The sequence below is a fragment of the Amblyomma americanum genome, chromosome 4 (genome assembly GCF_052857255.1).
Source record: "Amblyomma americanum isolate KBUSLIRL-KWMA chromosome 4, ASM5285725v1, whole genome shotgun sequence".
In the NCBI taxonomy this organism is placed as follows: Eukaryota; Metazoa; Arthropoda; class Arachnida; order Ixodida; family Ixodidae; genus Amblyomma; species Amblyomma americanum.
The window spans coordinates 194,054,016-194,076,135 of NC_135500.1; the positions used below are offsets into that span (position 1 = coordinate 194,054,016).

Consider the following 22,120-nt stretch of genomic DNA (forward strand, 5'->3'; position numbering starts at 1 on the left):
CGCAGTGTACTAACGCTGCACACCATGGTAACAGTAAATCAGGGTCACGGTTCGCGCCCCAGTCGTGACGTTCGCAAGGAGCCCGGGTTGTTTACAAAACCATGCAGCATCCCGAAAACGCACGCAGTTTACGGTGCGCGCGAAGGAGACTGGTATTGCGCGCTGCTTTCGTAATGAACGGAAAAGAAACGGTCTTGTGGTTCCACCGAGCCTTTGAGGTCGTAACTGCATGGCGCACAAAGGATCGTGGCATGAGGCGATAAAGGTGTTCAAAGGACGGGAGTCTTCCCTGAAAACGGGTGCTGACAGGTGGTTCAATACCCGCCGCGGTGGCTCAGTGGTTAGGGCGCTCGACTACTGATCCGGAGTTCCCGGGTTCCAACCCGACCGCGGCGGCTGCGTTTTTATGGAGGAAAAACGCTAAGGCGCCCGTGTGCTGTGCGATGTCAGCGCACGTTAAAGATCCCCAGGTGGTCGAAATTATTCCGGAGCCCTCCATTACGGCACCTCTTTCTTCTTTCACTCCCTTACCGCGCGGTTCAGGTGTCCAACGATATATGAGACAGATATTGCGCCATTTCCTTTCCCCAAAAACCAATTATTAATTATCAGGTGGTTCAAAAGTGGTCCCTTATAAAATACGATAGCAACCCATTTTTTTTCTCTTTCGCCTAGATATCTTCAAGCCAGCAGTTTTAAGAGCGTTAGCTCTTACTCATCACGTTTCTCGATTTCTTGGGGTCTGCTACCACCTCTCTTCGGCGTGAAATTTTTCTGTCCGAGGAATTCAAGATGGCGGCCCCCATAGTAAATCGATGTAGTAACCAAGTTGGTGATTGATTGGTGACGTCATTAGTATATCGAATTGGCGATTGATTGGCGACGTCACTGATATATTCAAGATTGCCGCCAATTGATGACGTCACCGAAAAATCCAAGATGGCGGTCGCCATAGGAAATATTCATATCAATTCTAGTAAGCCATACAGTTAACGCTCGTTACTTCAACGTCTTCGAGACGGTGGCGGCATCTGTTTTTTTAACGCTTTAACATCTTACTGTATACTTTCGCAATTACTTTACCGGCAGCTTTCCTGCGTGTATTCATTAATAGATCGCATCACTAGCGGTCCTATATCACCTGATATTCCAGATCTATCCCTATAGTCTTTGCGGCAGCGTCAAAAAGAAATCTCGCTGTTCGAAGCGCGATTACGAGCGCGAAGAAGGAAAGAGCTGGTCCCTCAGCGCTATTTTGATCACCTCGCCGCCGCTTGGCGTTAGCCTCGTAACGCCTCCTTGTGCTTTTCGGCTCCTCGGCGCAGCTTATTGCGCCCGGGGCCTGCCTGCGTGCTTGACTGAAACTCCGATCGCGCGCGAACGATGGAAGTGGCGCACGGAAACGGGCAATTTCCAGGTCGTTCCCGATCGCCAAAACAAGAACAAGCGGTGCCGGCTGCCGCTGCTGCAGGCGTCATCTGCTCACACGTCCTCCTTCCCCTCATCCAGCATCGCTTCCTTGCGTCCGCACGCACACACACAGCGCCCGAGGCGCGCCCTGGCGAGCTGTTGTCTGCGAGGCCTCACGGGGAGACGTGCCCACGTGGCCGTCGTAGCGTGCGGCCGCGAAGGGGAGCCAAGAAAGCGATCAAGGTATCAACGACTGCGGAATCGCAGCCCCTGCTCGGTCGAGAAAGAGAGAGAACGAAGAGAAAGAAAAATAAAAGCGAGGAGGGGATAAGGAACGCGGCGTCGTTCGCTTTGCGGCCGGTATAAACCTGAAAGCGAAGGACGGGGAATCGGCGGCGGCAGCAGCTGTTAAGCCTAACGTGGCGGCGTCTAGAGAGCAATTCTGTTCGCCCCCCGCGCTTTCGTCTTTACGTGTCCGCCTCCTCCGTCTCGGTGGCGTGTGTGTGGTGAGAATTTCGCCTGCATGCAAAGGGGGCCGACTCCCCCCCCCCCACCCCCACCCTTCCCAGCCCCCATCTCTTTCTAGGGGCCTGCTAGTATGCCCGACGGTTCGCGGCGCCTTGCAGGCATTTAGGCCTAAAGCGACCTTGTATTGCGAGCACACACGGATGTTGTTTTTGTCGGCGGAGTTGCCGAGTTGTGCGGTTTTCTGGAACTTACCCTTTTTGTCCGCCTCGCCTTCCTAGTCTCCTTCTTTCGGAACTCGCTTCTCGCTGCGTTATTCGTTTCCGCTTTTCTAGACACGCTCACCGTATCTCCATCTTTTGGAAGTAAATATCTTTATTCAAATCAAATCAAATCATATTTTATTCTCCAGAAAGTATCTGGATGGTCACCTGGGCTAAAAGCTGTACGAACAGCTTGACGAAGGCCCAGGAAACCATTACATGGCAGCAGCAGACAAAACGAAATAACAATTAATGAACAATACAGTAGCGGTCGTCAATAAATAAATAGAAAAGAAATTATACAGCGTATGCATGAGAGCAACACAGCAGAAATAAGATAACAGAATGTTTATCAATAATGAATGAATGCAAAAAAAAGAGTACAGTGATGACAGACATTTTCTCATACGACATAAGAATAAATACAGATTACATTTTCACAAAGTATGTTCGCAGTTGTTTTGGACTAAATCCAGCAGTATCTTTATATTTATTAAGAAAAAATGGCAGATTGTGAGCCAAGGATTGCAGCTTGTAATCAGTTCGAAACTGTGGTAAGGACCAAGTTCTTATTATTTCTCCGCCTCTCTCCATCACTTCTGCTCCTTCGCCGCGCGCTTATGGCAACCTTTTCACTTCCCCTGATTGCGTGCCGCACCGCGCTTCTTATTACTGACCTCACACCCCGTGGTCGGACGGACAAGGAAGGACGCAAACTGTGAGGCGGCGAGAATTCTCATCTTCTTCGCGTTACGCTGCTTCACACTCCTCCTCCTCCTCCTCTCTTCCCCACGCCCTCTGCTCCCGTATTCTTATACCCTCGGTTTTTGGTTTCCCCGCCGTGCAGTCGACGCCCGGCCTTATGCCCACCTCCAGCCGACGTCCCGCGGGAGGGCGGCGCCAGGCGCGTGCGTGCGCTTCTGAGCCCCCCGCGGTACTACACATGCGTCGTCCCCGAACACACGCATTTCAGTGGCGCCTGCTGCATACGAAACTAAGTTCGCCGATTTCTTTTCATCCGTTCCTGAGAAGCGGGAAACAAAAAATTCGCATCTTCGTCTTTCGCTCCGCCTCCTATATAAGGGGGTGCTTTTATTTTTCCCTCGTCTGCCGGCTCTGACCGTCTGGTTTCCCCGCTTTATTATTTTCTTACTTTTTTGCTCACTTCTCGTTTCCTTTTTTCACGTGCGCTCGCGTTCAGGAGGCGCGGGATAGGATTACTAGCGCCCCAGACGGCCCTTGCTTCGCCTTGGAACTTAGAAGCGCTGTTCCTGTGCGTTCTGTAGTCGCATGGGTGTGCGTGTATATGTGAACGCGGTCGTATTGCCGACGGCGACCGTCTCACTTGATATGTTGTTAATAGAAGCGCTGTGGCCGCAGTTTGCATCTGTCGCCGGCAGTAGTGCCCAGCCTTGCGCGAAATTATTCGTGCAACATTTCAATTCGTTGCGTTTTGATTTGGTCTTCCACTTTGATTAATTAAGCGATACTCCGTTGAATCCGGTTGCAGGAAACATGTACTGTTGATTAATTAAGCGATACTCCGTTGAATCCGGTTGCAGGAAACATGTACTGTTCTTAAGAACTTTTGCCCGTCGCTAAGCTTGTTGTGTCGTTATGGTATAGGGGGGTTTAACGTCCCAAAGCGACTCAGGCTATGAGAGACGCCGTAGTGAAGGGCTCCGGTAATTTCGACCACCTGGTGTTCTTTAACGTGCGCTGACATCACACAGTACACGGGCCTCAGAACTTCACCTCCATCGAAATTCTAGATAAATATTCAATTATCGATAGTGCGGAGACATTGTTCGCTGTTGCGGTTTCTTTCTTTTTCTCTTTCTTTAATTCTTGATTAATTGAGTTTATTAGTTTATTTTAGTTAGTTTGTCTTCGTCGTCTTATGCCGACTTTCCCCTCCATCTGTGGCCGACCAGGCATTTTGTGAGCTGTTACACTTGCGCCTGCATTGAAGACATTATAAAGTTACGGCTACTTTATAATATGTGCTCTATGCTGTCACGTGCCGACCTGCAACTAGCAGCGCGTAGCGCTAATTCAGCGTGTTTTTGTTCTACCGTCGCTCTTAATGAAACTTTATAGATGCGATTCTCGCCAGTGAGAAGCTGTGACGTAAGCACGTCAGGAGAGCGGCCACAGATGTGGTATAGAGTGCTGATGAAATGCCTAATGCGAACATTTCGCCGTTAGTCGGGGCTCGTTTTATCATCGTTGCTATCTGCAGTGGGAATAGAGTAAAAGCCACGCAAGGATTCGAGATTCAAAAATTCAAGGTCAGGACACGAGGTGGAACGCGATTTCCTGCACAGAATATATTCGCGTGTCTCTACAGCGCTTATTCTACACGCACTCTGCAATGCGTGGAGCCAGTTGCGTCAGCTCTTTTCGTTTCCTTTTTTTTTATGGGGGGGGGGGGGGGGGGGGAAAGGAGGGGATGTCGAGAAGAGAAGATTTGCCCGCGCATCTCGAGCCAGGTGGTTCGATCACTTATCTTCGGGGCCTACTTTCCCGAATTGCGAAAAGTGCGCACTTGGCCGGCCGATCTCCGCAGCGGCCGGGCGCCCCGCGATCGAGGTGTGGGCCCCGTCCATCGTACGTCATCTTTAACGATCTTCCTTTTCCTCCCTGCTACACAGCCCGCGTCGATGCCGCCCGAACGGCGACTATTGCGCGGGAAGAGACTTCGGGGCCGGTATATCCGCGCCATATATTAGGGTGGGAAACCGCGCCCATTCCTTTGGGTGCCATCATCGCCAGGAAATGGCCGCTCCCGTGCGCACACTTGGGTTGGCGGTCGGCCGAAATGACGGCGACTTGCCGCCACGAGCCAGCATGCAGACCGCAGCCCCGTGTATAGGCCGCCGTTTCACTTTCAGCGCTGCTTTGCTGTGCAATACCGGAGCGGGGGTTTTTATTATTTTTTAGTGTGAACGAATGGATAGGAGTAGCGAATGAAGCTACCTAGCTTAAGGGAGAAGTGGTGGAGTCTTAAGACCGTTCGCTGGTGCTTTCTCCGGCCAGACGACCGTTGATAGCATATCGTGGATCGAGAGAACCAACAGGCGCAGCCTTTCAGTTGGCGCTCGAACCCTTTCCAGCTTTTAACCTGCTGCTTTGTTGAATATGGAGGCGTATTTTCTAAAGACTGCTATCGCAATTCTTTCCCATTTTTTCCTTTAATCGCCGTAGATCATCCACGCCCTTCGATACCGGGCTCCGGTATCGAAGGCTAGTGGGATAACGGCTCCGGTTTCATTTTTATCACGTGTATGCTATCTCGTTTATGCTCAGCCGTGGGCTTTTACTATAAATGTAAGAATAATGTTTCCACTTAAAGGAAGGCTTCTTCGTGCTGAAATTTGTATAAGAAAGGCTGAAAAATGTTATTTCTAAGGAAATGATAAATTCATGATTGCTTCCCTTCACTTCTACGGGCCCGTTTCAACCAGTCATGTGCTTGGCTCTGGCCTATAATGCCACGTTGCAAGCGTACGCTTGCGATGTTCTACGGAGGCATGTCTTCTGTATATGCGTGCGATGCAGAAGACAATGGATCAGTCAAAGTTTCGTTGTCCTTTAAAGACAGTTTAGTGGTCGATTATGCTCGTTTCAAAGCAGCGGTGGCAAGGTCCGAAATATGAGCGCAAAAGTATGCAGTGTCCTGAAAAAGGTTATTAACACCCACCATCACAGTTGTTGTCAATCAGAGAATAAATCAATCATGGCAGTACTTACAACTGGCTGTCATTTACGTTTGAAAGATGTGGCCTGGGTTCAGTGTCTGCAGAGTTTAAAATGCGAAAAACAAGCATTTTCTTTCTGATAAATTTTATTGCGCGTTGAATATTCATCCCCGAGAATAGCTCATACTATGCTTTCCATTATGTCATTTCACAGAACCTGCGATCATGGCAGCTAGTCTTAGAATACGGTTGTGTGAGGAGTCAAACGGCAATGCTATAGCAACGAAATGATAAATACTGGGGCATGAGAAGCTCTTAAATGAGTGAACTGGATACCTAGCAACCTCTGGAACTAAGGAAAGTTACCCGTGATGTATTCTTTTTGTTCCAAGTTGAATTCCTGTCTAGAATATAAATACAGAGTACCAATCACAATCATTGCATCTACCCTGCGGTCTCTCTGGTTTCTATGACTGCTGGCTTCTCGGACTTCTGGCAACAAACGAAAGCGTACCTGCAGTGTGCGGTACTTGGCTTCGGAATGTTTCAGGAGGTTTTAACGGAATAGCTTGGCTTTCAATTAACCTGCGGTAGTCAATTCACATCCTATTTATCAGCTTCCGTTTGCCCTTTTAATTTCCTATCGTTCACAACGTTCACCAAGAAGGACGAATGATTTGTGTTTATAAATAAAAACGCGAACCATTGTCGTTTTAAGCTTCTGTATGTGCATCTCTGTAGTGGTTAAAAAAAGCTTAAGACTGCATTTTCGTGGCATACAATGGTGGATGGTCGTTCTAGGCGAGCGTTGTCTTCAAGCAGTTTCAGATACTGCACACACGGTGCTTATCAGGTTGTACAACTCAGAAGCAAATTAGAGCTGGGCAATAACAAAAGAAACAAAACAATAACGATTTTTCATGTTTCAATGGTTACATATCTGCTGTCTTCTCTGGCTGCTTGCAGGCTCCAGCAGTGGCCCACCACATGGAGAGGATCCTTCACCGACCGTGACAGCGACTGCAGAAAGTGGTACAAGCACCTTACCGACTACAAGCCGCGAAGATGCTGCTCATCTGGATGTCTCCGGTGCAGTGACGCAGGACAGTGGAACAACAACAGCCGCACCGGCGCCTCCGGCTATCAGCGCGCCGACTACCTCGCCCGAACAATCACCTTCGTCTACCCTCGGTCAGCAAACAACAGGGCCGACGTCCCCTAGCCCGGAACCTGCTGCGCCGACAACAGCAGATGCGGAACCTAAAGCGCCTTCTGGGTTTGGTGGCGCACAGACTACGACTACACTGGCTACGAATCATTCTGAAGAGACAACTGTGGGGCCCAGCACTGCAATCGAAGGACTGCAGCCGAATGCCACAAATCGAAGCGAACCTACGTCGCCAGACGCGACTGCGATAACGACAGTGGTTCCCACGACCCTAACGCCTACGACGACGAGACGCCGACTCTCGGATGTCACGGAGGATGACGTCGTCATGAAGTCTACTCCGACCCAGAGACGACTGTTGCTGGTTCTGCGTGGCAACTGCAGCCACGACAACCTCAAGAACGACGTCGAAGGCGCCTTCCGGAATCTCTCGAGTGCCGCCGAGAACATCAGCGTCACCGACATCCGCTGCACTACGCTGCTGGACGTCAACGTGACCCTCAAGGCCGGCGAGATGCAGCTCAAGCAGCTGCTCCGCAACCTCAGTCTGGCCGGAACTCTTCAGCTGGGCGACACCGGCAGGCAGTTCCTGCTGACCGACTTCTCCGTCAAGGAGCAAGTCTCCACGGATGGCGCTCGCACGGTTCGGTCCCGCTGGGTGCCGACGCGCGAGGAGCTCATCATATACGTAGCCGTCGCCGTGCTGTTCGGCATCGTGCTCGTCATCGCCTGCGTGGTCTGCAGCATCCGCTGCTGTCGGCGGCAGCCCTCCAAGACCCTCGACTTCCTCGACACTCCCCGGCTCAACATGCGCCTGGAAGACTACACCCTGACGCGGATACCGCGCCCGCACACCGTGTACGCGGACCACTTGCGCACGCCCGACCAGGAGCTGGGCGTGGTGCAGGCCTTCGACACGTGCGTGGTCCCTCTGGAGGACGTGGTGCCCCCGCCGCCCCCCGCGCCCAGCATGCCCGCGCCGCCCTGCCCACCGCCGAGGCGACTCGAAAGCTGGCGAACCGAACCCCTGATGACGTTCAGCGGGAAGCCCAGGGCTTCGCCCGCCAACGGCTTCAAGGTCGCCCGCAGGAGCCGGGCCGAGGAAGAGGAGGACGACGAGTCCTCGCTCAGGGGCACCGGCGCACTGTCCGCGTCGACCGAGCGCCTCGCCCGGAGGGACTCGGGCCGCCGCCGGCAGGGGGTCGACAATCCCATCTACCTGGTGGACCACCGGAAATCCAAGGGCTGAGAATGCGCCCCGGCTCCACCCTCACCGCTGTCATTCTCCTCGGGAGATTGAGGCTACTGCGTGGACCTGAAGACGGAGCGCTGCCCGTGCCGTCACAGACTGGCCCGTTCTGTCCGCTGTCTCTTTCCCCGCCGGTGTGTGTGTGCCGCGGGCGCGGAAGGAAGTAGGCTCGTTAGGCTTAGTGGTTCGAAGGCTCGTGTGTCGTGATTTGGAAGCTGCTCTGCAGCGAATGACGCGGAATGGCCCCGGCCGGGACTCCTGGTGCCGCGCGCGCCTGCGAGAGGTTGTGCTTTAGGGAAGAGCTTAGTAAGAAGGGGGAAAGGAACGCGCCGAGGTGCCGCGCAGCTACCAGGCGCTTTGGAAAGTCGCTGAATAGGCAGTTGTAGAAGGACATGCGCGTCGTGTCCGATGGGGCCCTTATATACTTTACACACAGCTGTCAAGCACATTGTTTACTGGCAGTGCCCGACATTGTATCCTGTTTTCGGCTCCGCGCATTCGAGTGGGACGACGAGCCTCATTGTTGTGTAAACACGTTTATGTGGAGGCCGCCGTTTCTTTGGTCTCTCATTTTTTGTCTTAGTTTTCCTTTGTTTTATTCCACCGTTCCTCGACCGGTCCCTACGACATGTAGCACATGGATGAGTATTTTCTAGTTTTTTGTTCATCGTTAGATGTTTAGCGTGGAAAAGAAAAACACGTGCTTAGTTGACGTGTGTAAAACAGGCTGTGTTCCTCGTGTGGCGTCTCTCAAATGGCTACTGCTCGCGACTGTAGCCGCCATCGTTCCTTGAGTCTCAGAGCAGAGACGGCCTGGCCAGAAACAAAATAAAGAGATACAAAGCTAATTCCCTGCCACTCGCTGTCAGAGGCCTTGTTTACAGGTAGTCCGTGTGTTCGGTGTCGAATACCCCTTAAACCTTCTTTTTTATTATTTGCAGCGCTTGAGGTAGGCATGCGTTTCCTGAAAGCGGTACTTTTTGAAATCGACCCATTTGACGGAATTATGGGCATTACTTCGTTGCTTATTGAACATGCACAATGTCAGCGAAAAGAAATACGATTAGCAAAGCTGGAAAGTCCGTATCGTTAAGGATGTGTATTAATGAACATATAATCATGTATAAAAACTCGAAAGCCCGAGCACGTGTCGCTGTTTCAGAATGTCCCGTAGAACACCATAATATATAATTTTCAGTTTTTCTGATGTCACTGTTTTGATATCTCTTTCTCTCTCTACAGCAGCTCACAGAAGCCATTCAGTGTTGCGAAAGATATAGAGCCGGCCTGAGCCGATAGAAGAGAGTGCTGGCGTGTATACGGATGTTCAGTGCTTCTTTGTAGCATTTACAGGGTCGTCCAGGTTATGGTGAACGCTCAAGCTCGTGGCCGGCTCATACGCGCTCGTGTCGGAGGCACTGGCGCTCCGAAGAACCTGGCCACACGCTCGCGCGTTCACGTTAAAATTGTACGGCCTTGTACAAGCTGCGTGAAAAGTAAACGTAACATGACTGGGCGGTCAAATTGCAATGATTCAGGGTATTGTGAAATTTATCATGATTGAAGCTCATAGCTCTTCAGCGCAACGGCACACAGCCAAAGAAAAGAAGGAGGAGGAACACAGCGCTGACCTTACCTGTCTCCACATTTTGCAAACGCGTTTCACATGCCGCCACGGCGGCGGAACAGCACCAAACAAGGCACTCACTTCTGCGGGCGTCACTCCCTTCTTTATGCAGAATGCCAGGAACCTAGCACGGTACGTCGCTCTTTCAATGTTAGTCTGGAGCACATTCACATCCTGAAGAGCAGAAACACAGAGGAAAGGCGGGCCCGATGTATAAGAAATGTGCCAGGTTCCTGGCATTCTGCATGAAGAAGAGAGTGACGCCTGCAGAAGTGAGTGCCTTGTTTTGGGCTGTTCCGCCGTCGTGAGGGCATGTGAAACGCGTTTGCAAACTCTTAATAAGGCCTTAACTGTGGAGACAAGTAAGGTCAGCGCTGTGTTCCTCCTCCTTCTTTTCTTTGGCTGTGTGCCATTGCGCTGAAGAACTATGAGCTTCAATCAAGAGTACCAACTAGGCCAAGAACTAACTCTACTGAAGTACATTTATCATGAGTACTCAGCCTCTGGACGAACACTTGGGCGTACCTTTAGTGCTCCGAAATGCCACACCGCCAAACCTCCTTGAGGCCAGTTCAGTTAGATCACGGGGCTGTGTTCCGTTTACTTTTGAAGAGACTACACCCGAGTGAACGTTGTTCGCTCGCTGGAAGAGAAGTAGACGACTCAGTGCCTCGAGCTTCGATGTCGTTGGGATACGTTAAGCAACAAAATGCTCCACATTATCGATGTAGAAACTCGACATTAATATCCGTTCTGCACTAAACCATGTGGCTGCAGCGCACCAAATGGCTTCCGTGGTCTTAACGGGACAAAATACCGTTTCTATCTCGAGCGCTTTTCGTATTTAATTTCACTGACCCTTGTGCACATGTGCTTATCGTAGCACTTTCGGCTTGTTGGAGCAACCCCCTTGCCTCCGGTCGTGTCGGACGAACTTAAGGTTCGATGTGGCCGTTAGGCTCTCTTATTTCTGTTGCGGCTGTGGTATGCGTAGGTACTACGAAAGCAGTGTTCCCGGTTCAACTTTTGTTCAGAGTTTTTGATCATTACATTCTGAATTTCTCCGCCGCATTTTTTTTTTAAACTTCAATGTTTTGTCCGAATACGCTAGATTTTGACGCACTCGGGGTACCGCAATGTCTAGACTATTCTCGCATGTCTGCTAACAGTCAGAACTTACCGCTTTACTTTAAAATATACTTTTTTTTCACTTAGCACAGTTTTCCGAGAGGCATTAGCTTGTTCGTTACAATTGTGGTTTGAGGGCGGTACGCCATCCCGAAGCGTGATTACAAATCGCGGCCAGTACAGCATGCGGTCTTCTCTTTCCAAGAAAGAGCTTATACACCGTGGAATACCCGAAACGAGTTTAGCGCACTGAATTTTTATCAGACAGCAGAATGTGGGAGGAAAAATAATGTAACAAGGCCTAACAGGTTCGGGGGACAGACCGAGCTCACACTGCCGTCATACTTAGCAGTGCGTGGCTTTGCCGCGACCGCTTGTGGCGCTGCGGTCGTGCGCTGTATACTGGCCAGGATTTGCAAATGGACCGCGCCGGAAGTAGTGTGTCACCGCGGACACGCAGAAATGTCTGGGCATTATTTACCAATTGTTTGCAGCTCTGGCCAAGTCACGCCTATACTATTCCGTATTCCTGTTTGGCCTATCTGCTTGTTTGTGAAACAACGCGGCTCTGACACTTGGACTTTAGGTTTTTGGAGCGCCCTCTTTCCGCGGTGCGAAAACGCATCTCCGGAGTCGGAGAATCACGGGGCATTGCACGTACAAACTGTTTCGCTGTCTATACCCTCCCGAGCCCATTGTGCAATCTTTGATGTCGCAATTTGTTTGTACTATACAACGCATCACTGATTTTGTATGAATATTATCTCTAGGTCTCTACTTGCGTTTGATGGAGCATCGAGGTCCACCTTGCGTACTGCTTTATATGTTTGTGTGATTGAGTATCGTGTTTTCGCGAAAAAGAAAAAAAAATCCACGCAGCAGCGAAGTGTATTCCAGCTGACCATATGTAACTAAATACACACACACACAAATACAGGCAAGTATGGAAAAGAAAAAAGAAACAGAAAGACAAGAGTGAAATCGTTCCATTACTTTTGTATTCAGAGATGTACATGTGACAATAAACGTCATTGTACTACATTAGTACGAATAAACGTCACGCGTGGTGTGGTGTTGTGCACAATCAAGGTTCATTCACCATAGAAGCCACAGCTCCATTTACCGTTGCCCCCTCGTATATACGATACGCCGGAAGAAAGCAGAAGACGTCGACAGAAGCCCGAGAGCAGACTCCACCCGAGATCTGCCCGTCGATGCGGTTACAAGGTATGTAATTGTAATCTGGCTTTGAGGACAGAAAAGGAAGTATCTGTCTCACATCTCGGCGGAAACCTGAACTGTACCGTGTGGAAAGGGAGGTAGGGAGGAAACGAATAGGTGCTGTAGTGGATGGCTACGCATTAATTTCGACCACCCGGGGATCGTTAACGTGCACTGGCATTGCACAGCTCAGCCCAAGGGCGCCTTTTTTTGTGTTTTGCCCCCATCGAAATGAGTTCCCACCGGGCAAGTACCCTAAACATGTTAGCCCCATGTGAACACGCCGGTAACACGAACCACACTTGTAGGCTGATGTGTTCGATAGTGGGTTTGCCCTCGGAAGGGCGCAGTGGGACTCGCCCAGCCTCTTCCAGGTGCACACCCCTTAGAAAGCCGGGCATCAGGTCGGAGAACGCTTGTACCCATCCTTGTCCGGCGGTGGGTTTCGAACCAACGACCTACCGCAGCCGAGACGGGCAGCCAAGCTGCTAGGCCACCTGTTGCCCACTACCATCTCTTCCTCTTTCCTCTACCTTCTCTCTACTAAGTGTGGAGAGGGGGGTTCCTCTACTTTGTCAGCCGTTACCTCGCATCCTCTTCCCTCTCTCACTTCTCTCCCCTAAAACCGGAGAGATGACTTTTCCTCTCTCTCTACTTTTCCGCCTTCCAACCGATGCAGGCGACGCTGCGGGAAACTGAGGAACGAGAACATATTCTCTAAAACGCGGACACGCGATGGAGGGTGGACTACAAAGATCACGACAGGCTACGCAGGCAACAACAGGGGAAACGAAGTTGTCATGAGCATCAAAATGAAACTCTGCGAAAGCGAGATTGGTAACTGGAGACAAAAAATGGGAACAAAAAAAATACTGTCGCGTGAATACAGAGCTGGAGAGAGCTAAATCAAGAATGAAACGCTGTATTTATTTATTTATTCATTCATTCATTCATTCATTCATTCATTCATTTATTTATTTATTCAGGTACCTACACCGCCCGTTGAGGGCATTTTTGTAGGGGCGGATACAGTTGCAAAGCATAAATCGTCATGCAGATGACACTGTAAAAAACAATAAAAATACCAGGCATTCCAATACCGAGCAAACCAATAACAAAGAATCATGAAAGCAAGAAAGGCGTAACTGGCATATTGTAATATGAGCAAGCGTATACAAAAATTTCGAAAAAGCACAGCAACACAACACACACACACACACACACCAAAAAAGTTAATTCAACAAAAGGCGCGACAGAGCATTTTCAAAAGAAGATTGCGGGGCTAAGACAACTTCTGGCAATTTATTCCAGTCGTGCACTGTTTTGGGAAAAATGAGTTTTTAAAGACATTTATACGGCACTGGTATTCTTGAACCTCTAAAGAGTGATCTAAACGGGAGGATATGTAGCTGGGAGCTTTCATGTATGAATCTTTAGACAAACCTGTTGCGCCTATAAAAATATTGTAAAATAGCTTGTCTAAGGTATTTGCGTCTGTCTTGCAATAGATGTTAGTGTCCTTATATTTGACGCTGTTTTACGTTTTATATTTGACGATGTTTTACAGCCAGACAATATATGAACGTAAGTGTGAACAGGGAGATATTTGTGTAGCTTGCGGAAGCAGTGTAGAAAGCATTAAACTTGTTCTGGTATACTGCAAAGCTACACATTCAGATATCGAAGAGGACATGCTGAGACTTCCAGTAGATTTTGGTTTCAGGGACAGTTGAAACAAAATTAGCACGTCAGCAGCAAAGGCGAGCAAGGTGAGACTACAGTCATCGTCATCTTCTTCAGCCTGACTACGCCCACGGCAGGCCTCTCCCATATCTCTCCAATTAACACGGTCCTGTTCCAGCTGCGGCCGCCTTACCCCCGCAAACTTCCTAATTTCATCCGGCCTCCTAGCCTTCTGCCGCCCCCTACGACGCTTGTCTTCTCTTGGAATCGGTTAACTTGCTTTCGCATTACATGCCCTGCCAAAGCCCATTTCTTCCTCTTGATTTCGTCTATAGCATGTAATTAACTCGCGTTTGCTCCTCAAGCCGCACTGCTCTCTTCCCATCTCTTACCTCTGCACCTAACATTTTTCTTTCAATCGCTCGCAGTGTTTTCCTAGGTCACTTTACGGTTCGCTAGCCGCCGCGTTAGTGCCCCATAGGTGAGTACCGCTAAGATGCAGCCGTTACTGACTGAATTCCTTTATTTCGATCAGGATGGCTCTGTGGCCTAGTTACTGGATGGTGGGATAGGGCAGGAATCCGTTCACATGTGTCGGTCGACGCCGGTGGTGCGCGCAAAAGCTCACAAGGACAAAAGCGTGCCCTTGGCTCGAGCGACGCTGGTTAACTGCCACTCATGATCTGAGAGTGCCTGCCAAATGAGCTCCACCCCAGCCTTATCCTTCTAGTTATATCACTGTCGTGGTCCAGGTCGGTCACTACCTGTCCTAAGTAGATGTATTCCCTTACCGCTTCCAGCGGCTGGCTACCTAGCGTAAACTGCTCTTCCCTTCCGAGAGTGTTGAACATTGCAAGAGTTCCCTGCATGTTCATTTTAGACCTACCTTTCAGCTTTTCCTGTCTAATTCATCGATCATGCTTTGAAATTCGTACCCATAGTTAGTTATAGGCAGCGTGATCGGTGAAACGCAGATTACTAAAGTATTCTCCATAAACTCTTACCCCCGACTGAAAATGAAAATTGGTTGTTAGGAAAGGAAATGGCGCAGTATCTGTCTCGCATCTCGGCGGGCACCTGAACCGCGCCGTAAGGGAAGGGGTAAAGAAGGGACTGAGAGAAGAAAGGAAGAAAGAGGTGTCATAGTGGAGGGCTCCGGATTAATTTCGACCACCTAGCGATCTTTATCGTGCACTGACATAGCACAGCACACGGGCCCCTAAGCGTTTCGCCTCCGTCGAAACACGGCCGCCGCGGTCGGGTTCCCGCGTTTCGATGGAGGCGAAACGCAAAGGCGCCCGTGTGCTGTGAGATATCAGTGCACGTTAAAGGGACACTGAGGAGAACACTATCAAAAATTTTTCTGTTATCAAAATCTGATAGTTCGGCATTTCATGGCTTTGTTGCCGCTTGTCCGTGGCGAAAGATGCATTTATTTCAAATAAATTTGGATTCGAAGTTGAAAAAGTTGTTCCCGCCGCTCCGATTCAAACTCGAGAACTTATGACGTCACAGGACGGAGTGACGTGAAACGTGACGTAAACGGAGACTGTGATTTATGTGGCTAGCGGTGCGGTCTAGCAGCTGCCGAAATGAAAGCTACCGCCGCCGCACGTTGAAGGCATCTATCAGGGGTCGCTACCGTCGCTTCGTTTACGTTTGCACCGGCGTCTTGCCAGCGTTACGATGGATCCTGTTCCCGAACCCGACGACGTAGTTCTCGCAAAAACTCCGGCCTGCATTTCAGCGACCTCAGCCCTACAGAGCGTGCGATGCTTTTGAGGGAGCACGGTTAGGTTAGGCGCCGGCGGGTCGTTTCCCCCTTCCGCCGTGAGCAGCCGTTGCAAACTATATATCATAACCCCAGTGCGGGGAGTCGCGAGGGGACAGGACAAGGTCGGCGCGTTGCGCCCATCGGAGGCTGGCCTGGGCTTTGGGGCCAACGGATTGTGATTCCTTGAACGGCGCGGTTGCACGGTGCAGCAGGCGGCGTCGAGGTCTCCCACGGTTGCAAGGGCCAAGTTATTTATTTTAGCGCTCGTGTTGTCTCTTTCTTTGTTCGTCCTGGTGTCTTGGCGCTATATGTTCCGTCATGGCAAACCAACTCTCCCGAACAGCCACTACATTCCTTTGTCAGCCTCAAAGATTCGCGCGAACATGTAGGAAGGAAAATTCCTCCAAGGTGGCGTCTCTTGTCCTATGGCGTCACCACGCTTGTACTTGCGAGATTGGCCTGTGGCGGCGATACCTGTATTTTGGTTCTTGCTATTTTCTACCTTACAAGAGCTTTGTTTTCAGTAAGAGCTGTGTTTTTGTGATCAGGAGCTGGTATTCTATCGATACAAGCCAACTTCAATTTCTCCTCAGTGTCCCTTTAAAGATCCCCAGGTGGTTGAAATTATTCCGGAGCCCCCGATCCAGTTCTCTGGATACCTCCTGCAAACACACGGCGAAAAACCTTGGAGATATAGTGTCTCCTTGCCTGACACCCTTATTTATTGAGATTTCATTAATTTTTTTTTTCATGAAGGACTATGGCGGCCGTATAGCCACTATAATTATCTTCCAGTATTTATACATATAGCTCTTCTACACCCCGATTCCGTAATTCCTGCATGACTGCTGAGGTTTCGACTGCGTCAAATGCTTTCGCGTAATCTATGAATGTTATATATAGGGGTTGGTTGTATCCTTCGATTAATACTATGAATGTGGCTACTGTCGAGCAGCCTTTACGAATGCCTGCGGTCATTTGGTTGATTGAAGTCTAAGGTTGTCTTGACTCTCGATCATCCTTAGCAAATACATTATAGGCAACGGGCAGAGCTCCTCGGTCTGTAATTTTTCAAGTCCTTGACGCCTTCTTTCTTATAGATTAAGATTATGTTAGCGTTCTTCCAAAACAAGAGGACACGTACAGAAATCGCTGCTTGCTGACATTTCGGGCGATTGACTTGCCTGACTACACCGAAATAACTGCAAACCCACATCCTGTAATCTTTAGGTGCCGACTGTACGCGACAGCAAGTACGGCGACTGTATTATCTGCGGCCCTAACAGAAAAACAATACACGGCTTTGTCGAACATTTTTCGTCCTGGCAACACTTCGATTTAGCCCCATAATATTTTCTGTTTTAAGAGAAACATCGAAAGCTGGCGCGTCACCGGCACCAGCGCCATATGAAACACTGCGGAGAATGTATTGCTTGCCGCGCTGCCTTGTCAAAACCAGAACGACACGCGTCGTTACACGGTAGCGTCTTGAGAGAGAGAGAGAGAGAGAGAGAGAGAGAGAGAGAGAGAGAGAGAGAGAGAGAGAGAGAGAGACTTTATTCACGCCTACATGGACCTCGGGGCAGGGGCCCCTGGCCGGCCCTCCTGCGTCGTGACCGCAGAGAAGGTCTTGGAGTAAGCCTCCTCTGCCAGGCGTAGGACGATCTTTTGTACATCCGCATTTGGGCTGCGGATGTAGGACTCCCAGGCAACTTGATCAAGGAGATCGGTCTTTTTAGCTCCCGGAGATTCGGGGCATTGCCAGATTAGTTGATTTTGACTCAGAGGTACGTTGCAGAGACTGCAAGCCTCTGGGTCGCCTGTAAGCTCATTATGCAGAGTAACATAAGGGAAGAAGCGATTGGCCTGAATTTTTCGCCAGGCCCTACATTCTGAGGGTGTTAGGGACCTATCTGGTGATGGATATATCATTCGGCCTAGTCTGGGAGCCTCAGAGAGGTCCTTGTAGGTGATGAGGGGGTCTTTGTCTTCGTGTAGCGGGGTCTCTATGGCCGCTCGGGTGTGTACATCTCGAGTAAGGTGATGGGCAGCCCCATTGCCTGGTAGACCCTCATGAGCTGGAACCCAGATGACTGAAACCCTCCTGTTTAGCGGGTGCTTCCTCAGTAGATTGGCCGCTTGCTTGGAAATTAAGCCTCTGCCGAAGTTCCTAACAGCCGCCTTATTGTCTGAGAGTGTAGTTTTGGCTCTAGTACCTGAACATGCTAGCGCTATCGCAGCCTCTTCAGCTATTAAAGCGTTACGCGTATTAACGGATCCAATTACCTTCAGTGGAGTGGTTCCCATCTACCACTGCTATGACCGCGGCCCCTTCTAGCCTGTAGGCAGCATCGCAATGGGCTGATTTCTCAGGAGGGTCTTTCATTAGTTTACTATTTACTCTATGCCCCCTTCGTTTCTTGTCATAGATCGGGTGCATATTCTTAGGAATCGGTGCGAATAGTTGCCGTCTGCACATGCGCAAACCTTTTCAAACACCGCGCCATTTTGAGGCGCTCTGAGACTAGTATCATCATCAGCAAATATCAGCGTCGAAACCAAAACTCATATTATAAGTTTGAAACAAGGCAATTTAATGCCGCTGATACAAAAGTATACTGAAAGAGTAGCAAAAATGTACATTTTTGTTACTGTAATTTTTTTTTGGGAATTGCAAGATAATATGGTTTGATACATCATTAGAGTACGAGACTATTTCGTGCGGTTCGATTTGTATGCTTAAAGAAACATGATCCGGATCTCGCTTGTGCATCGCTGTCGTACCCATGGACCCTCGAATACTTTGTGTGGTCTTTTGTCTTTTCCCGCATGAATTGCTCGTCACAGGCTGACATCCGTCTTCAAGAACTACGACTTTGTTTTACTTCAAACTTCAGTGACAGAGCCGCTGTCTTAATTCGAACTGCCTACGTCGCATCTACCCGGGCTCCAGTCGGTACGTAGGTCTCCGGTCAACGTCTAGTAAAATTTATCTGGCATTACGCGTCCGCTAGCTTCCTTCATCTGACGACGAGGTGAGCACTTGCCTGAATCAACTGTGTTTCTCTCGCGGTTGGCGCTGCATCTCTGATCCTGAATGTTCACGTTTTACTAGGTTCCCAGCGGCCGGCATTATGCACGCGACCGAATACCAGCGCTCTGCTGCACGCATCGAAGTGCGACCATTCTTGGGCGTGTCTTGTAGTTAATCGCGGTAAATCGCATAACGCTTTGCACCGTGTCGAAGGCCTCAGAACCGATGTGTGTATAGAGTGCGTTGTGAGAGTGACCGCATCTTGAAGGTCGCATGTTCTCAGTCGTGTCCCTCCATACTTGCTTAGGCTCGCTTATTGGGGACCTTTGCAGAATTGTGTTGCGCTGTTTGTCACACCATTTCTTCTTAGAAGTCCGTTAAGCTTATGTTTGTAGTTGTTCCAGTCACACGCATCGATGCGTTGTCACCATGTGCCGGCTGAACCGAACTCGAATGATTGCTCTTGTTTTCGCGCCTGTCACCTGTCATTCTGCATGCACCACCTCAGAGCAGCGAGTGTTGTGGAGCGTGAGCACTGGGGATGATGCTGCAGCAGGATCGCCGCCGTACTTAACATCACATTTACTACTTAATGACGTGAAAAAAAAAAAAATACCGGAGTCGAAGCGAGGTTACATCATAGTTTTTATATCGGCTAGCAGTAGGAGATGGAGCTTAATAGTGATATGGCTAATATGGCAATCTTGGGACCTGCAGACTGAGAACAGGCATTTTTAAACGTGTACTCGCCTTCATGTCTAGTAGAATTTATGTCGTATTGAACAGCCTAATATTGGTTGTAATACATGAGCTAATAATAATCACTGAACATGAACAGTAACATTGCAAAGTATATGAGTGTATGGTACATATGATATGGGCTCAGATACTTGTTACGGTTATGAACGAAAGTTCACATCAGGCAATAGTTAAGACGCATTGGATTTTGTCGCACTTGCTGGGCTAATTTATCAGATGCTGCATTTCATCATCCAGTGCAGAGAAGTGCAAGCATCATGAAGCAGTGCACAGATGTTGTGTAAGCATTGTACGAGCTGAGTTCACAGCATTTTCCACACTTGAGGAAAGGATTTTTGAGCTTATGTTTGGCACATGATACCCGGGCTATGAAGCACAGCACAACTTTTTGGAAAGGTAATGCATACTTCATGCTGGCAGTGTGCTTTTAATTCTGCATTCCAGAAGCACTTTGGTTGAACTTTTGGGAGAAGACATCATGCACACCATTCCCCACAGCCATGACAGAAACACGTAAAATAATATTCTGCTGGGTTCCAGGTCATGTCAGAATACAAAATAATGAGACAAATACAGTAGCGTGAGCTCATGACATTGGAATTAGTAAAGTAAATGTGCCTTATAAAGACTGCATCTGGTGTGTGCGTGAGAAACTGATAGAAAAACATGGCAAGCTAAAAAGAAGAACGAAGTAATAGGAAAGATTCTAGCAGTTAAACCCGTCCTGGGAGAGTTGAAATCGTTCGTGCACCTAAAAATGTTTCTTTGGTGTGACCTTATGCTGTCTTCATATTGGCCCTACTTGCCTTACACACAGTGCTTCATACCTGCAGGGGAAAAAAAAAAAACGTTTGAGTAATATGGAGATGTGGAGCCATACCTTGTTAGCATTATTTTCTTATTCCATTCTTTTTGCCTTTTTACCATCTGTCAGCTTTGCCTTAGATGTCAGAGTTGGTGAATGACATTACTTGTTGGCCATCCTATCAACTGTGATGTAGGTAGCAGGTGCCCATGATAAATCGGAAGAAGAATGAATCACTGCACAGCGCCGCCTTGGTCTCAGTAAATCATATGTTTTTATGTTTTGTGCTAGAAACTCGAAGGTCTGAGGAGAAAGCAGTGGTCATGGTTATAGGGCAAAAGCATACCTTTTCATTCAACTTGCTTCATGGAAAGGATACTCTTTTAAAGTCATTGCTTATCTTTAGGTTTCTCAAAGGCTGAGACATTAAAAAAAACAACTACATTTCCTGAACACATTAATGAAGTTCTAGCTTCAAGGAAGTGCCATGATGGCCATGTCAGGCAGCAAAAGAGGTGTCTAGTGTATGATGACCATAATTGAATATGGGCCATTAATCCCAGAATTTCTAATTAGGAACTGGCACTAAATAAACCGCTAACCAATCTATAGAGCGCTGTAGAGGTAGTTGCAGAAGGGTTTGTCCACAAGGGCAGATGCTCATGCACGGTATGATCTCTTTGTACCTCTGCATATGGGAACCTTTTTTTTTTTTTCCAACAATATGTGATTGCATGGCTTGAACTTTGCGTATGCAGGGCTGGCACCGGACCATTTTGATTAACATGCAACGTCGAAACACGGACTCGGATCAGGTGCGACGAAATGCAAGGGCTGACCGAGCCTCGCCGAGCACTGCCTCCGTTGGCAGTGCATCATCTGCCAGCAAAAATACGAATCGTGCTGTAAGTTTTGTATCTACCTAGCTTTATGATAATATCCTAAGTGAAGAGTTTTGAAAATATGTCGCAATGTACCGAGTGCAATTACTTAAACACCAGACCCTAAATACTGGAACACCGGTGTACAAACCAGCTTGTGTCACCTTATCTCTGAGTGAAGTGGCCTGGTATTAGCAGAGAACAAGGGTATCTGGTAATTTTGACTGTCTCATGAGCTAAATCTGCACAGTCATGCCTTTAGTGTCTACAGGGAATTTTGTGCATGCAATGACAAAACTTGTAGATGTCTATGGTAAGCTGAGTTGTGCTCAGGCTCTTTATAGTTATCTTTTGACGTGCACTTAATTGTACTTGCTGTTTATTTGCAATATATTCACAGCTTGCTTGTTAACCACGACATTAGCACAAAGATGCTGCTACCTGGTATTGAAAAGAAACATTGAAAATGTTGGGTGCCTGAAGTTCGACGGAGTCATCTCTCACAAAGGAAAAGAGCCCTACCTCTATAATTGGCAAATTTGTGTCATTCACTGAATAATGGCTTTGATGCACCATGTGTTTGTTACCTGTTATGCTCTGCTGTTGTCGTGCTTGGGGAACTGTGTGATATGTAGACCAGCTCTATGTTTACAATCTGAGGGTAGCGCTTGTACTGTCATCTGCTGCGGTGCACGGTTTGTTTATCATGCCATTTGAGAACTGCCTTCCATCTAAAGCTGTCTACGCTATCTTGTTTGAGAGACTGTATTTATGAGCAAATGCAGCGCACATAGCTGCATGTCAGACTACACAAGAAGTTGGTCCAACTCAAAGAAACACCCAGTCGTTTGAGCGCCTACATATTGTTGAGGCATCTCCACGAATTCATAGCACCCATTTATTGTGACATTTTAAAAAGATCTAGCTTTAAAGTGATGCTGTATACTTTTTT

The 22,120-nt window shown here is 48.7% G+C and overlaps 2 protein-coding genes across 2 annotated transcripts in view; both read left to right on the forward strand.

The window, feature by feature from the left end:
• Positions 1 to 12,095, forward strand: part of LOC144128938 (uncharacterized) — a 123,871-nt gene extending 111,776 nt beyond the window's left edge. Inside the window, exon 3 of the mRNA XM_077662759.1 lies at positions 6,806 to 12,095. Coding sequence (XP_077518885.1) covers positions 6,806 to 8,256 — 1,451 coding nt within the window. The 3' untranslated portion in view covers positions 8,257 to 12,095. The remainder of the gene's footprint in view (positions 1 to 6,805) is intronic.
• Positions 12,096 to 18,410: 6,315 nt separating this feature from the next.
• Positions 18,411 to 22,120, forward strand: part of LOC144128939 (uncharacterized) — a 74,539-nt gene continuing 70,829 nt past the window's right edge. The window contains 2 exon segments of the mRNA XM_077662760.1: positions 18,411 to 18,645; positions 21,046 to 21,192. Of these exon segments, the coding sequence (XP_077518886.1) occupies positions 21,073 to 21,192 (120 nt within the window). The 5' untranslated portion in view covers positions 18,411 to 18,645; positions 21,046 to 21,072.